Below are 15,860 nucleotides of genomic sequence, written 5' to 3'. Positions count from 1 at the left end.
ACCAGCTTCCAGGCTCCGGGCTGCTTTGTGAAAGTCTTCTAAAACCCACAAAGCGATTTCGGCCCGACTCGGGAATCGAACCCGAGACCTCATGCTCAGCAGCCGCACTTGCGACAGCTAGACCAACGAGGCAGTTTTTATAGGTATATCGTGATGTCAACCGACATGGATAGATGGCGTTGACTACCTATAAACTTAATTATTTACTATGCAAGTAGATAAATTATTGACTGTATGTAACAACAGTAGCTTAAACGTCCTCCATCACTAGCCCCTAACTCATATTTACTACTGTGCGGGGAAGGATTAATTATCAATTAGGTACCTACCTACCTATGTTTAAGTAAATACCTACTTAATAAGTTTTATTTTATTATACTTAGTAAGTAGGTGGGTATGTTGTTCAACACTTAGGTATAAAATATGTAGGTATGTATACTACCTACATTAGTAGTTCGGTACCTAGGTATATGCAAGTTTTAGCAATAAAACGCTCATGAAAAGTCGAAATAGTTTTACATAAATATAGTATAGGTTCTTAGGAAGACAAGCTACGAGGCCCTTGATCTGTTGATTTACTTACTGCTTCAATATTATTTACCTTTTTATAAAATGTCGTCCCACACCCAGCGCTCGCGCAACACCGCAGTGAATGTATCAAAATATGAGGAGAGCAACAATGACCAATAGGAGCGCAGTATAGTCGATGCGTCATAGCGACAACGACGCAACATGAACATCGTCATGTCGCGTAGTTGACAATGACACGACGCCAGTCTCACTCGCGCACGAGCTCTCGTGACACGCAGCCCGGCGCGACATGTACAATATGTACGACACAAACATGTTGCTTATCAAGACAATTGAAAAGTTTCCTTGTCTATATAATTATAATCTACCAGAGTACCTGAAAAGGGATGTAACTGATAGTGCATGGCAAGAGGTAGCTAGTCAAACTCAACTGTCGGGTAAGATGTTTTCGTTTTTAGACATGTTGAATGACGTTGCTTGAGCGCACATAATAATACCTAACGAGGCGACCTCTCTATGTTATTATCGATAGTTAACTGGTTTCGAATGTTTGTAACATTTTTTAGTATGTAATTATCGCAAGCCAGCTGAATAAAATTTCATGGAATTTGGTAAGGCGAACTTTAAACCTGAAGATTAGGTACCTGGAAAGGTCAAAGTTCAAAACTACGTAGGTAATAAAATTGATAGATATAGTTATTAATAAATCATTGATATTTTCAGTTGGAGAATGTAAAGAAAAATGGAAGAATCTGCGGTATGGACTTTTGCGCAGTCTAAGACTCAATCCAGATGGAACAGTCAAGAAGAAGTATTATTTACATGACGAAATGGAATTTGTATTGCCATACATCAGAACATCAAGGCAACACGAAATGGATTTACAGCAAATAGAAGTAGAGACAGATGAAGAGGCAAATGATTTTAACGATCAAGATAAAAAATCTTCTGTAATTGGCCATTATCAAGAAGAAGAAATTAATCCTGAGCCTCCAAAAAAGAAATCTAAAAGCAGAGATACTAAATCAAATAATAATAATCAGGCATTCGATGAATCAAGAAAAATGTTTTTGTTAGGTTTGTTACCAGAAGTTAATGCCTTAACTGAAAGCCAAATGAAAGTCTTCAGAAGAAAAATATTATCACTTTTGGATGACATTGCTGACACTCCAAATCAATACGAAATGTGCTTACTTCAGTGGCAGAAAGATACAGTAGAACAAGAGGCACAAAGTTCTAGTAATGAAGCTATTAAAAAGGAACCTTTGTAATGAAAATGATTATTTTAATCCTGTGAAACAAGTAGACAGGTATACACTTGGTGCTTTGGATTTTCCCACATTTGATTAATTCTTGCTTTTCCTAAGGACAAGAGCGCCATCTGATGACTTATAAGCAAGAGTTACAGAACTCAAGAGATGGCGTCGGTAGCAAGAAATTAACAACATAATCATTATTAGATATTTCTTTTTTATTATTAATAAAACAATACAATCTAAAAAAAATATTTATTGATTTTTAAGTCATAAATAAATAAACCTGTTGGAAGAGTACACTTATAGTGAAAAAAGTATGCATAATGCAAAAAATGCCATAGTTCCAGCAACAGTTTTAATCAATAATTAAGCAACTATTTGATAGGTGCATTCTTCATAGATTTAGTTAAAACAGGATTGCCATTAACTTTACTAATCAATTTATTATCTTGCCAAACTGCTTGAAGGCTGTCATTAGTTTTTAGGTCAACTGCCAATTTTTCCCAAACTTTTTTCTTAGGATTCAAAACCTCATCAGGTTCCCCTGTTTCATAACCCTCTATTACCACTCTATCACCTGGTTTACTGCCTTCTGGGGCAAATAGTGGCTCTACTTGTTTAGGCTCGTCAACAGAAGCACAGAGCACCATACCCTTAGATTCTACACCACGCATTTTAGCTGGTTTCAAATTACATAGGACCACTACATCTCGATTTTGCATTTCTTCTATAGGCACAAAATTAACCAAACCAGAAACTACAGTTCTTGGTTCTGCCTCACCTAAATCAATCTTTTCAACATAGAGAGCATCAGCGTCTGGATGCCTAGAAACTTCTACTATACGCCCAACTCTAATATCAAGTTTGGCTGGTGTTATTTCATCAGCGGCAGGAGTATTTCCTTTACCTTTAGTTGGAGGTGGGTAAGCCTTTTTGGCCAACTCTTGTAGCTTGGGCTGTTTGAATACTTCTTGAACAGGCCCTAAAAGCTTGTTTATAGCTAACTCAACACTAGCTTTTAAATCTCCAGGATGAATTTCCTGCTTAGCATAAGCACTTTCAAGATCTTCAAAATTTGTATATTCTACATTACCCCCATGTTCAGGAGCTCTAGTAATCTTGAATGTTTCACCACTTTTCATCAATGGAAATACAACATACTTTGTAAAGGATAGAACACCATTGTCAGTAATATTTCCAGGTTCACAAAAAGCTTTTTTTAGCTTCTTCTTTACATTAGCAGGGTTGTCTAAAAGATCAATCTTGCTATCTTCTTCTGATGCTGACATTTTTCCACCAGTAAGACCAGGTACCATAGGATTCATTAAATGAACTCTCTTAGCATACCCTAACTGTGGTAAGTATTTTTCAGCCATTGTAAAGATTTTTCTTTGATCCACTCCACCAAACTGGGCATCTACTTTCAAATACTCCTCATCCAAGGCTTGCAATCCAGGATACAAAAGACCACTTAGTAATGGATGATCAACTTGCTTCACAACTTCGGCTCCTGCCTTTTTAGCATCATGCTCAGTAATGACAGATGACATGCGGTACACATCAAGTGTGTACTCTTTACTAAGCTGGTAATCAGTACCCTTAACAAACTTTAATTTCTCTAACGGTACACCAATAGATTGAAGCATAGCTTTGATGGCAGCTTCATAATATTGAGTGCGGAGGTTTAGAAGTTCCCAAGGGGCTTTCATATTGTCTAAATAGGCATGTAAGTCAGCAAACAATATTGTCACCTCGCAGCCAGCCATTAGAAAGTCGGCTATCTTTGACATGGGCACAAAATAAGCAACATGGGGCCTACCAGTTGTTGCTGTGCCCCAATAGATTTTAAGGTCTCTTTGCTTCACAATTTCTGTAAGCTTTTCATCACCCAAAACTTCTTGCAAATTGCGAGTAATAAGAGTTTTCTTCTCCTCCCAAGTAGCCATGGCAAAATAGTTAAAATCTGGAAAATGACATAAACTAGGTTAGACTTTTGACAAATCTAGATTGTGATAATTACGACAGCCATGTAAATAGAAGTTTATAGTCATATAAATTATAAACTCACCGATTATTGTAGAATATCAAACGTTATCAATAACTAGTCTTACAACCATAAATATTTCTTTAAATTAACTACTGCTGCATGAGACAGATACGAATTGTAATAACACGTAAGTGAGGTGTCTTATGAAACTAGATGAAACATAACCTCTAAAATTAAGAGCAACATAAATTCTTCAAAACAAACGCATCGCCCCTAAAATGGACTTAAAAGGACGAAGTAAACACTTTTTATGCGTTTTCTTTCAATAACTCACTGATTTTCATTTGTTATTGAGCAAAAATTAAAAAAATATTGTTAATTTTGACATCTCTGAAGTTAGCCGCAATTCAAAATACTTGTTACCAACTGTTAATTGGCGCTAGTGTCGCAGTGAATGCTCGCGTTTCCTGTCAAAAGCGCCATTGCGCATGACAGTCAGTGCGGCCTTGCAGACTGAGAGCGCTGCCAACAAAGGCCGAGTCGATGGGGTTACAAAAAGATTGTTAATTTGGACTTCTAAACCCTTTTGTTGTTGTAATTATAATTTTATATAGGTTGTGAATTTGTGATTACGGTTAAGAAAATGTGTGAATGATATGAATCGTGACGACTAGCAAAGGAGTCAGCTGGTCCACAGTGCGAATAGTGAATAAGAAATGGCGGCCTTGCCAGCAGGTGTTCAGTATGGGTTATCATCGGAGTCTAGTTATAAAGAAAACAAGGAACTAGTGTTTGTGAAATTAACGGATTCAGCGCTGAAAGCTATTGAAGACTTCCTTAGGAATAATAGGGTAAGTCCAATCGCCATATTGTTAGACCAAAATAAAGATAAGCCAACAATGTCAGGCGCCATACTTATATTACAGTAATTGAAATGAAACTGCAAATTTAGAAGTTTTATTCCAACAAATAAGTTTTCTAATTACGATAATTGTGTTGAAAACAAGTTTAAGTAGGTAGCAATGCGATTTAAACTCCTCTCCAATGTCACGCCACGTCAACATGTAGAAAATTTGCTCTGTTATTTTCACAGATTTACATTTCATACGGCTATAATTAGAGAATTCGGACTTATTGTTGCGGAATTCGACGTTTACCGTGGAGTTATGTTACAAATCGTACTTTCTTACTCGCTACCGTTTCACGTAAAGAGAGATTGTGCCCCTACGAGAGATATTATCAATTGAATTCAGATTAAAAACATTCAAGACGAACAAGCATTACTTATCTGGTTTACCTACTGGAAAAATACCACGCAATGTCGATGTAGTTGATTCCAATAGTATAATTTGGTATGAAAATTAGTGTACTACAAATTTAAGCAATCACTTTTGCATTATCATTTCCACTAGATGATTGAACAACAACTTGTTTGTTAAGGAATATTTCTGTTGGAAAGTTCTTGTTTCCAATGGAATACTGTGTGTTCTACATGTTGGAGAAACTGAATTGTTTACTCAAATTTACATTTAACGTATTTAGTAGCTGAAAAATAGTGGAACATTTGAATCATATCATATTTCAGGCAACTATCATAGAAACTAGTTGGGACTGACTACACACTTATGAAATATTGCTGTCAACAACTTTACTAGTAAGCAAGTATACTGGGTTTTACTTATAAATTTATATTCAACATTATAGGAATATTATAATCATGAAACATAATGATGAAATAAAATTGAAAACAAATCATTATCATGCAATATTTCCTAATATTGCTCCTTTCATGACTTTGCAACAATCAATAAGAAATTGAAAGATTTCAATCTTAAATCCCTATTAATCAATATTCAAGAAAGGTGAAGTCCTATGAAGAGGTTTCAATATTTGAGGTGTTATGCTTAACAAGAAACAAGTACTATTTTACTTATATTTCAAGGCAACATTTTTTCTTAGCAATCAACAATACTATAGTTAGTACCTCATTGTGGCAAAAGATGGCGCTGTGTGTTTGCTAATGATAGTGTTACGGTCAAGTAATTATCTATTTAATTTATTAACTATAGTTCCAAGTTGGTAATAAACAATATTGGTACAAGTATGTTATGTTATTAATGTTAAAATATAGGAATTAAGTCATTTTTGTAATACTCAAATATTATTCAATGAGTATAACATACATCCTGTTTCCTTTAATGGTACCTGAAGAGTTATATGTATTACACAGAATATAACTTATTTCACTGCATTTTGTATCTATATGATGTTGTTTTAGTTATTTTTGTAATACTTTTCTGTGCAAATACTAGTGCAATTTTGACCTATGATTGAGCTAAAAACTGTGTAATACTTAGTAAACAACATTAAAAATGATTTCTTGGAAGATTTTGCAATCATCTTTAACCTATTAAAACGGGAAAATACTGTCAAACAAGGCCAGTAAACCAACCAATCATACTGTACTTCTAACTTACTATTTATTATGAGGTTGAACTACAAAAAGACATGTTTTTGAATAGATAAATTGAATTGTTATATACCTATGCTTAAAAGCAATTCAGATTACCAAAAACTTCCAGTGTGCTGGTGAATTTTTAAAGTAACTGCTAACCTAGATGCATATTATAAAAGACTTCTAATCTAGGTCATCAAGTTACAAGTTGATTAACACTTAGAGACATGTCCGCTTCAAGTATTGATTGAAACAGGTGAAGTATTATGCTGTCTTGCTCTAGAAGACACAATTAATAGCAAAACCGGGCTGTATTTTGTTCTATTTTCATAATTATTTGGTTTATCTCCTACCTGTTGTTGCGACCACATCCTGAGGGAACTGCTCCAATCATCTAGATAAAAAGTAGCTTACGTTTGTCTAGAAAGAACTACTTATATCTATTCCAAATTTCGTTTCAATCGGTCCAGCTGTTTTAGCATGATTATGTAACACAGACAGTTACTTTCACATTTATTAGTAGTAAGAATAAGGATTGGCAAGGATGATGGTAAACATTTGAAGTCTACTCAAATACGTAGACATTTAGACAAGGTAATATTGCATAGTTTAATGAATGAGTTGTTGGTCGTTGCAACAACAATATTGAGAAATTACTAATAACTTTACAACATAGGTAATTTACCTAATTGATTGACATGAATGATTGAATAGTTATTTTTTTTAACATAACAAGCACCTGCTTTTCTGGAAGTTATGATTGAAACCACACCTTCATAATTAAAGTTCTTACTTAGCAGACAAGCAATATGATTGTGGTGAAACAATCACCACCAATCCAGACTAAGCGATACTGCAAAAGGAAAACACCAAGCTATGTTTTCAATACTTTTTAATTAAACTAAAGATTCTAAGTTTTCTATCCGGGCTAATGATGCTGATTTCATAATATGATGTATTTTGCTTATGATTCATTTAGCCGTACTTTGCATAGATATTTGATAACATTGTTTCATTGATAAAGTATTTATTACGTAACCAAGGAAATGAAATTAGGGAAATACCAAATAAATATATAATTTATGACATTTTATAACCAAGATTTTTAAATTAATATCAAATTCAGATAATTAAATACATATATTCAAACTGGAATTGTCTGTTTTGTAAGATATTCCACGCATTTGACAATAACAGAACACAATGATGTATTACTTAAAAGTGTGGGAAAGAAAACAAGGTCTATTTAACTAAACCCATACACACTAGGAAGTAAGAAAATTAAGGTAAAAATACATACAGCCTACTTAGCTGCAGGTGAAAGTTATTTACTTAAACCCAAAAGAACAAACATGATTTTCTCTATTATGTTCAATTGAATTCTTCTGAAATGATTAGATTTTTTCGTTTTAATAATTAGATAGACTTTTATTTTGTACTTGAATATTAGTAGAAACATTCTTGAAATAAACATGTTTTTTTTTAATATAGATACTTAAGTAATATCATTAAAAAAAACAATTAACAAGTCATTGCTTAATTAGATTAATGAAACATTTATCTAAGTAATGTATTTGTGATAAACCTGGGTTTATTATATATTTTTTTTTAAATAGAGCAAGTAAGCCTAAATTCTCAATTTAAAAAATAAATAAATTATTTTAATGAGCTTTATAAATTACTGAAAATTAAGTTGGGTAGGTTTACCCAAGTGATTACTTAATTTTCAAATTAATAAGCAAACTATCTATTCGTTGCAATTAATAATTGAGATATAACTTTTGCTGATTAACTAATTTTTATTCACCAAGCTATTGGCATACTAGACTAACAAGTTATAAAAGATATCTTTAAAAACCCAAGGAATTAAACCTGTTTTCAGCCTGAAGCCTCTACACAGGCTGTGGTCATCTCAGTCATGTTCAAACATGAAGTGAGTTTGTGATGTAGCATCGCTAAAATAAAACCTGTTTAGTGTGAGTTTTACCCAAACAATGTTCTGTGTTACATGGCGGAAAAAATATTATCCTGCACCTTTGCACAAACAAAACACTCGAGCTGCTGTATCTTTTTTTTATTAAATATCCTTTTTTTTTGTGGCAGGTTAAACATACGTTTAGAATTCCGTCTGATACATTTTCTAATAATAATTCTCGTTTCCTGGTAATTAATTAAGTTTATTATAGGTAGTTGTATTTTAGCTGCAAATTCTACATCAGATTGCTCCTATTTCTAAATCGTAGGCATTCGGCGCGTGTCTGTCTAGCCGTTTGGGCCCAGTTTCGCAAACTCCGTATATTAGGTAAGCGAATCGGGCGCATAGCCGCAATGACAATGTTCGGGCGGCGCCCGTGCAGGTGAAAGTACCAACAGCTGCCGGATTACTTATACACTGCAAAAAAGTGTTTCCTCTAAATTCTAAGCCTTAAGCTCCTTCATATCTTGTTCATCAAAGCAAATTCTTATAGATTGAGAAGCAATAATCAGTGTCATGATTAATGATTTTTTAGGATTTTTATATGATGATAACCTACGTATTGTTAAGTCTGTATACTTTTATTTGTTAGAAACGTTTTTACATCATCATATTTCACAACTAGGGCTTTCAATACCGGTATTACGGGATCCCGTAATACCGTGATCACGGATATATTTTGGTCTTTTTTCAATACCGGTATTGACGAGCCAATACCGTGATTACGGTATTGCAATCTTTTTATAATTTTAATTATTGTGGTTTATTGTAATAAGTAGCAGGAAGTTGTATTAAATAAGATAAATAACTACGTACTCGTAAGATGTCATCATCATCCTCCGAGCCTTTTTCCGCCAATCTACTTGGCAACGCTGCAGGGACTCCAGACAGAAAGGCCTTCTCATAGTCCACAAATGCTAGACACAGGGGCTGATTATACTCTTCGGTCTTCTGTATAATCTGCCGCACTGTGTGGATGTGGTATATGGTGCCGTATCCGCTCCGAAACCCAGCCTGCTCCGGTGGTTGGAATTCGTCGAATATTCGCGTAAGTCGGTTCGTGATCACTCTTGAGAACAGCTTATATACGTGGCTTAGGAGGGAAATGAGTCGATAGTTCTTCAGCAGGGTTTTGTCTCCCTTTTTGAAGAACAGGACGACAACACTCCTACTCCACGCGTCTGGAGTTCAGGTCGAGATGCATGCGATGCGTATAACCGGCCATAGAAGTTTTCCACTTCCGAAAGGACTGCCGGCACCGAAGAAATGACTTCTCCACTTGTTGCGGTCAGCTTCGTCAAGTGGCTTCTTCCAAGAGATTGTACGAACACCTTTGACCCCCGATTCAGCTCAATTGCTCTTTCAATGTCAAGAGTATTGGAGCACCGTAGGTCGTGTCGTACGTGCTTGTTGATCTCTTGGTTTAGAGCCCGCTTAGCTGACGAAGTGACAGGTGGGTTTTCACGTCGTTTCTTCATAAGCCCTAATGTCTCTTCCGAAAGCTTTGATTTCTTGCCCTTATGCTGCTTGTTACAGAATATCGACCCTTCCTCCCTGAGGATCTGAACCACATATTCGTGGTTCTGGTGTCGTTTCCAACGTCTGTTGTGGTTTCCACGGCGGCAAATTTGACTGGAAAGTTTCAGATCCTGAAATGGTTTGGAGCAGTGTTGGTCGGAGCCTAGCCTTCATCAGACGAAAACGTTCGGCCTTCAAGTTGATATTCAGAGAGCCTCGGACAAGTCGGTGATCGCTACCGGTGTTAAACCTATTGATCACGGAGACGTCTCTGACTATGTGCTTCTTGTTCGTCATGATGAAGTCAATCTCATTTTTAGTCATAGTGTCGGGGCTATGATTGGACGCTTTTTAAACTAAAGGATTGTGTTTTAAAAGTTTTATTTGATCTAAAATTAAACCCCGATTTCAAATTAGACGAATTCGATTTAACAATATTAAAAAATATTTACAACAGCCTTTCTGTAGTTAAAGTAAGGCGATTATCACACTGCCCCACATGATGCAGCGTAGTGCGTGGATGCGTTTTTTTCCGTTGTATGGAAATATCTCCGTTTGTATGGAAAACACGCATAGTCCAACACACTGAAAATGCATCCACGCGCGTTCATGCGGATCACGCACATACATGCGGAGAAACACGCACCCCCGCGCGTAGGTGCGGGGCGAGACGCAAGGTATGGCACACTGAATCCCGCATTGACGCGCGTGATTTTGAATGGGCGTGACGTGTATATTTGAAAATGGAACTCGATGAGAGCCACTGTGCGTGAATTTACAAAACGCACCTACGCGCGTGAGTGCGTCAAAAACCCGCACGATGATGCAGATCTGCACTCCCGCAAGAACGCGCGTAGGTGCGTCGACACGCAAGATGCAGCGTGATGCGGGGCAGTGTGAAGATCACCTTACTGTATTAAAAATTTGAAAATGGGATGCCAATTTACTAAAAGCGGATATTGCGCTAAAATTTATGTTGACGAAGTTAGATGGTCAAGCTTGCAAGCAATGACTTAAGTCAAAATCTTGCAAAAGCACTTCCAAGACGCATAAAGGAGCTATCTGGAATATTGCAATATTAGCATGACCGACAATACCGTGATCACGTGATCACGGTATTGAAATTTTTAATACCGGTATTGATACCGGAATTGAAAAAATCCGGTATTTGAAAGCCCTATTCACAACCATGTATTAGATGTCTTGTTGACAGTTATAAAGATAATCTAGTTTTCCCTACATGTATCGTGACCTCGTTATGTGATTTACGACAGCTCATTAACGTGCATCTGTTTCATTACCATTGATAGAGCGTCATTATCAAAATCACTGTGATTAGTGGAATGAGGACAATGCGATTGAATTTGTTAATTATTAGGAAGGCCACACTCACTGGCATACCTTTTATTGATGACGTATTTCTTCAGGTAAATAGAACAACTGTTGCTATACTGTTGTTAGATTCTTCGAAAGTCATTTAACAAAAAGAGACGAGCAATTTCTCTGCTAGCAACAGCTAATGAAGGTCATAAATTAATTAATATGTCAGGAAAGTTTTTGATGATTTTGCTAAACGTGATCTCCAGTTTGTTATGATTTCCACTGGTTTAGATAATGTTATTATCGGCCTATGCTCCTAACAGTTCCATTCCAGCGTTCCAAATCATTAAGAATTTATGATTAACGATGGCAATAACTTCACTTTGTAAGAATATAACGTTCGAAGTTCATTACTATTGCCAATGATAACATTTGCTGACATGTTGCATAACACTGTTTGCTTGCTATTATTTTGTGTTAATTGAATTCCCAATGCACCCGTAATTGTCTTATTAATAAAATTCTATAAAAAAGTCTGTCGTAAACATGTTTATTAAGCTCGTTGCTTCTGTTTACATTCGCTGATATTGGCCCTCGTTGAGATAATGTCGATGGAATAATGTAATAAGTCTGTCACACTTGAGTATGGGCCAAGTTCGTCTCCCAAGTTATTCATCATTTGCAGTTTATGCCGCCCCTCTACTCTGCTATCTTTTATTAATCATCATTTATCTTACGAATAATATATCACCGAATTCATTGAGTCTGATAATGTGTATCTCCATTTCTGAAAAGGCTTCACTAGTTTTTATAAGCTTTTATTGCCGGTCAAGATTCCACTATTTACTTTACCCACGTACGTAAGTAATGGTTGACATACTCATGAACCAAGTAAATAAGCCCTGAGACGAATACATTCCATTTTTCCAAAGGCTAACTCAAGATCCATGGCATAACCCTATTTCCTATTATTATAATAAATCGAATTGCATACGGAACTGCAGTGCTGGAATTTATTGTTCGTGTCAAAGGATAGTCTGATGTATGTAATCAATGAGCATGGTCTAGTACAATAACAATCAGCGATAAATCGTCGTCGCCTTATTTGAATCAAATTACTATAATAAATGATTGTAACAACATCATTTTTTTACTATTTAATAACGGTAACTACTACATTATGAGCATTTAATAACTCCACATCGTTGATACCAATCTATCGTTGATAGTTATTCTCATAGCGATAACGTTATAAAATAGAAGTGAGAGGAGCATGACAAACAAATGCACATGCACATAGTATCAAAGGGCTAAAATATTGAAGAGGCTTTTGGGGATTGAACGTGATATTGATAAAATTAACACTTGTCTTGTCCCCAGCAAAATTTCCCTCATATATTTGGAAACAATCATAAAATGTAACATCAGGCAAAAACTGCATGTTACAGAAAAATCCGCAGATTTATGAAAAACCAAAACACTATAAAGTTAAAAGCTAGCTGCCAATATAAACAATTTTCTAACGGCGACCAAAGCTGGTCGCCCACCTGATTATAATTCCCCCGGTCCATGCACGTGTTTAACAACGATACATTTATTTTGTGTCGGCCTAAGATCACGGGCACCTATTATTTAACTTTGCTAAACGATTATCAACACTCTCCGCATACTGCCAAAATCCAAATTTCAATGCACTGTCCTGCGATGTGCAGCAGGTTTGGTGGCCGTTTTTTTGTTGGTGCTTTGTAAGCGTGCCACCTGGCCTTTTTTCTTGAGCATAGAATCCATTGAAAGCCATGAATCACTTTTGTAACGCTGCCGAATGAGTGTCCAGCATGTCGTCTAAGAAAAAGACCCTTAGCTTGATTGAATGAATCACTAGCGTTTAAAATAAACGCTTAGTTAGCATTCGCGTTATTAGTCCATTCAGGAAAGTTCAGATCAAGTTTCAGTGTCATGCAAATAGGCAACACATGATTCTTAATGAAGTACTTACTGTAGGTACTTATTTGTCACGTTCGTTTCTAAGTAGGTATCTGTACCGGATATCCACTTCAAAAGTATGCCATATTTGCACTAGCGATACTGGAATCAAAAATAATATCAGTTTTTAAATGCTCTGATACTATTTTTTTTTTTTTTCAATTTACTTCCTAGTTAAAAATTAATTTGATACATTAGTAGTTGTAGTTATGTATTAAGTTTTTCATGTAGCCAGTATTGAAAACATAATTACTAGTAAATTAATTTAATCCGAAGAAGATGTACATCTGCTTCTTTAATATAAAATCGCACATCATTTGCACCGTACGTATTGGCAACACACAATGTAGATAATTTTATCATCTCACTTTGACATCAGGGTCGTTTGAGTAGTAAAATAAAAATGCGGCTATGCTATGATGAAAGTAACCGCTATAGAACACCTACCTATATCAAATAACATCAAACACAATTTCCAAGATAATGAAGATTTTCTCGCAAATGTTTGGTAATAGTTAGGGTGATTCTAAATTGATCTTTAAAATGTTTGAAGGAGAAGCAATATTTGTGTGTGATAGATGTTGTGACGTCTGCGTGACGATGAACACGAGCGATAGGGCCCGAGGTCGTCGCACCCTCAGTCCCCCCGAGCCTTGGCACCTGGTTGTCCCTTGCTAAGCAGTTACTTGCGAACAGATGTTAGACTCGAGAAATCCCTCCGCCCGCCCCTTGTTTCTATTTTTGTCCTTAGATTTTTAAGTATTGTTCTTTTTACTTTTTTTATTTTTATCCACCTTCAGGTACCTCATTGATTCTTATAAAAAGGTTTGGGATTCTGTTCTTAAGTAGTCAACGACGTGATGTAATGAAATAAATATTAGTATTTTTTGTAAATTCATGAGTTAAATGTGCAGAAAATAAAATATGTAAACCCACCAATTAACTAAATAATGATTTATATACAGCTGTTTCATAACGCCTGAAGAATAAAAATCACCGTTACAAAAATTCTATTCTCTTGTTACAACGTGAACGTTTACCTGCACAGTTATCCTCGGCGTTTAATTGGATATTGTTTAGTTCAATAACACTACATCATTGTAATATGCATTTAACATTTTGTTTACCAACGTATAGAGCTAGGACAAACCAGTTTGCGAAATGTCAGCCAATCCGTACAGCAAGTGCCGCAAAGTTTTACATGATGCAACGTGATATAAAGGGGATATTTAATTGTTAAAGCAGGCATAAAACGTTGATGGACGTAAACGGTAGTAAAATGAAGGAATGGATCTACGAATCATGTGATGTTTTTATGGAGGTGGCCATCATTTACGGCAGGGTATACCGCCCCTTAAAAGCAGCGTGCTCTAGAAAAGGACAGACGATTAGAAATAGGGCGGTTAGGGGCGCCAACCTTATGGCAGAGTCAACTTATATTATACGTGTGTGTAGTTCGTTTATATTGAAATAGAGAGGCTTGGGGATGGGGTAAAATAATTGACAATACGATTAAAATTTAGATCGAGTGTCAAAATAAGTATTGCATGGTTGGGGCAACGATTCACAGACAATTTCTACCGAATAATCTTGGTCGCTGTGTTTTAATACTATATTTAAACACAGCGACAAAGAAGAAGCTTTTCCCTCAATAGGTGAGGAATGGGCACGTAAAATATTGTAAGGAATCATGCATGACCCTTACACTCATTGATACCTAGGCACACATTGATCCAAAGAAATCGTAATTTCTCCTTGATATCACACTAACGCATTTTGATAAACTTGATAGCTGGTATTTAATAAATCAATAATGATTAGACATAATTCCTTAATCATTTGAAAGGTGCATTTGTTATTGGATTAAAGTTTGAAGCTGAAAGAGGCTCAAGTTTGAAGCTGAAAGAGGCTCGTCGAACATGAATTACATAGCTTTTTGAAAGAATTACACCGGATTAATAAGTAAACTTCCTGATCATGTACCTAAGTACTTGAATTATATTGAAAACATTTCTTCTAGAAGCAAGCTTTGCTAATGAGTAAGGCTAATTAGTCTCGATTGAATATACATAATAAGATAGATCTAGGTCATGTAAATATACAATTTCCCCTTAATGCAGTTAAAGATTAGAAAACTACAGTAGTTTAGACAACGTAATACAAAACTAGACATAAACAACTTTCATTTGATAGTTCTCGGATTCTTGTAGCTCAGGTAGAAGCCCAGACACCTTTGATATTGTGAATACTTCACCGGAAGATCCTTTCACAGTAAATTTTAAACACGTATTTTATTGCATGTCTTTAAAAAAAACTCTGCGTTATTATTTAGTTTTTCAGCTTATCTTAAATTTTCAACAACTAAATGGTTTTTTTATAAACACCAAAATAAATAATATCCCAAACTTAAAAATGTAAGCCCCAAATGGCCTCTAATTAGGTATCGGAAACCGTGTTGTTATTCAAATATGTGTGTCGCCAAGTGAGGTCTTGATCATAGCATTTCGTACAACGGTTCCAAACGCCACGCTTCACATTCGACACATTCTTATCTTGTCCAAATGTACGAGTATCATAGATTGACCCCTCCTTAGTATTCGAAACTACGATAACAAAGTATTTCTTACCCGTTAACAAAATTCTTAAAACTAATTTGCGTGATTTTCTTGTCTGTAGCTGTTATAAGATGTTTTTGTTCTGCGAATTTCCAGTAAAAAATGATGACAAGTTGTGCTCTTTGGGTTTTCAATGTAACTGAAGCCTGGAAATATGAATGTTCTTTTAAGTCAATGTTTTCTATTATTAAATATTTTCACCAATGCAAAAACTTAAAAG

At 35.6% G+C, this 15,860-nt stretch overlaps 2 protein-coding genes across 5 annotated transcripts in view; one reads left to right on the top strand and one right to left on the bottom strand.

Moving 5' to 3' along the window:
- Window positions 1-2,025: 2,025 nt before the first annotated feature.
- Window positions 2,026-4,193, bottom strand: LOC110373803 (tyrosine--tRNA ligase, cytoplasmic). Its single transcript, XM_021331169.3, has 2 exons — window positions 3,856-4,193; window positions 2,026-3,750 (listed from the first exon to the last, which is right to left on the bottom strand). The coding sequence occupies exon 2, from the start codon at window positions 3,731-3,733 to the stop codon at window positions 2,162-2,164; it is 1,572 nt and encodes a 523-aa protein (XP_021186844.3). The 5' UTR covers window positions 3,734-3,750; window positions 3,856-4,193; the 3' UTR covers window positions 2,026-2,161.
- Window positions 4,194-4,270: 77 nt separating this feature from the next.
- The window catches only part of Su(tpl) (Suppressor of Triplolethal), a 49,880-nt gene continuing 38,290 nt past the window's right edge, over window positions 4,271-15,860 (top strand). For 2 of the 4 annotated variants that reach the window (XM_049846592.2, XM_049846591.2), the window contains exon 1: window positions 4,271-4,625. In XM_049846592.2, coding sequence (XP_049702549.1) covers window positions 4,491-4,625 — 135 coding nt within the window. In that variant the 5' untranslated portion in view covers window positions 4,271-4,490. The remainder of the gene's footprint in view (window positions 4,626-15,860) is intronic. The other 2 variants (XM_021331168.3, XM_021331167.3) reach the window with 2 other exon arrangements.

Source organism: Helicoverpa armigera, chromosome 17, assembly GCF_030705265.1.
Source record: "Helicoverpa armigera isolate CAAS_96S chromosome 17, ASM3070526v1, whole genome shotgun sequence".
Classification (NCBI taxonomy): Eukaryota; Metazoa; Arthropoda; class Insecta; order Lepidoptera; family Noctuidae; genus Helicoverpa; species Helicoverpa armigera.
The sequence above is the reverse complement of the archived record's forward strand: the minus strand, read 5'-3'. Positions and strand labels throughout refer to the sequence as shown.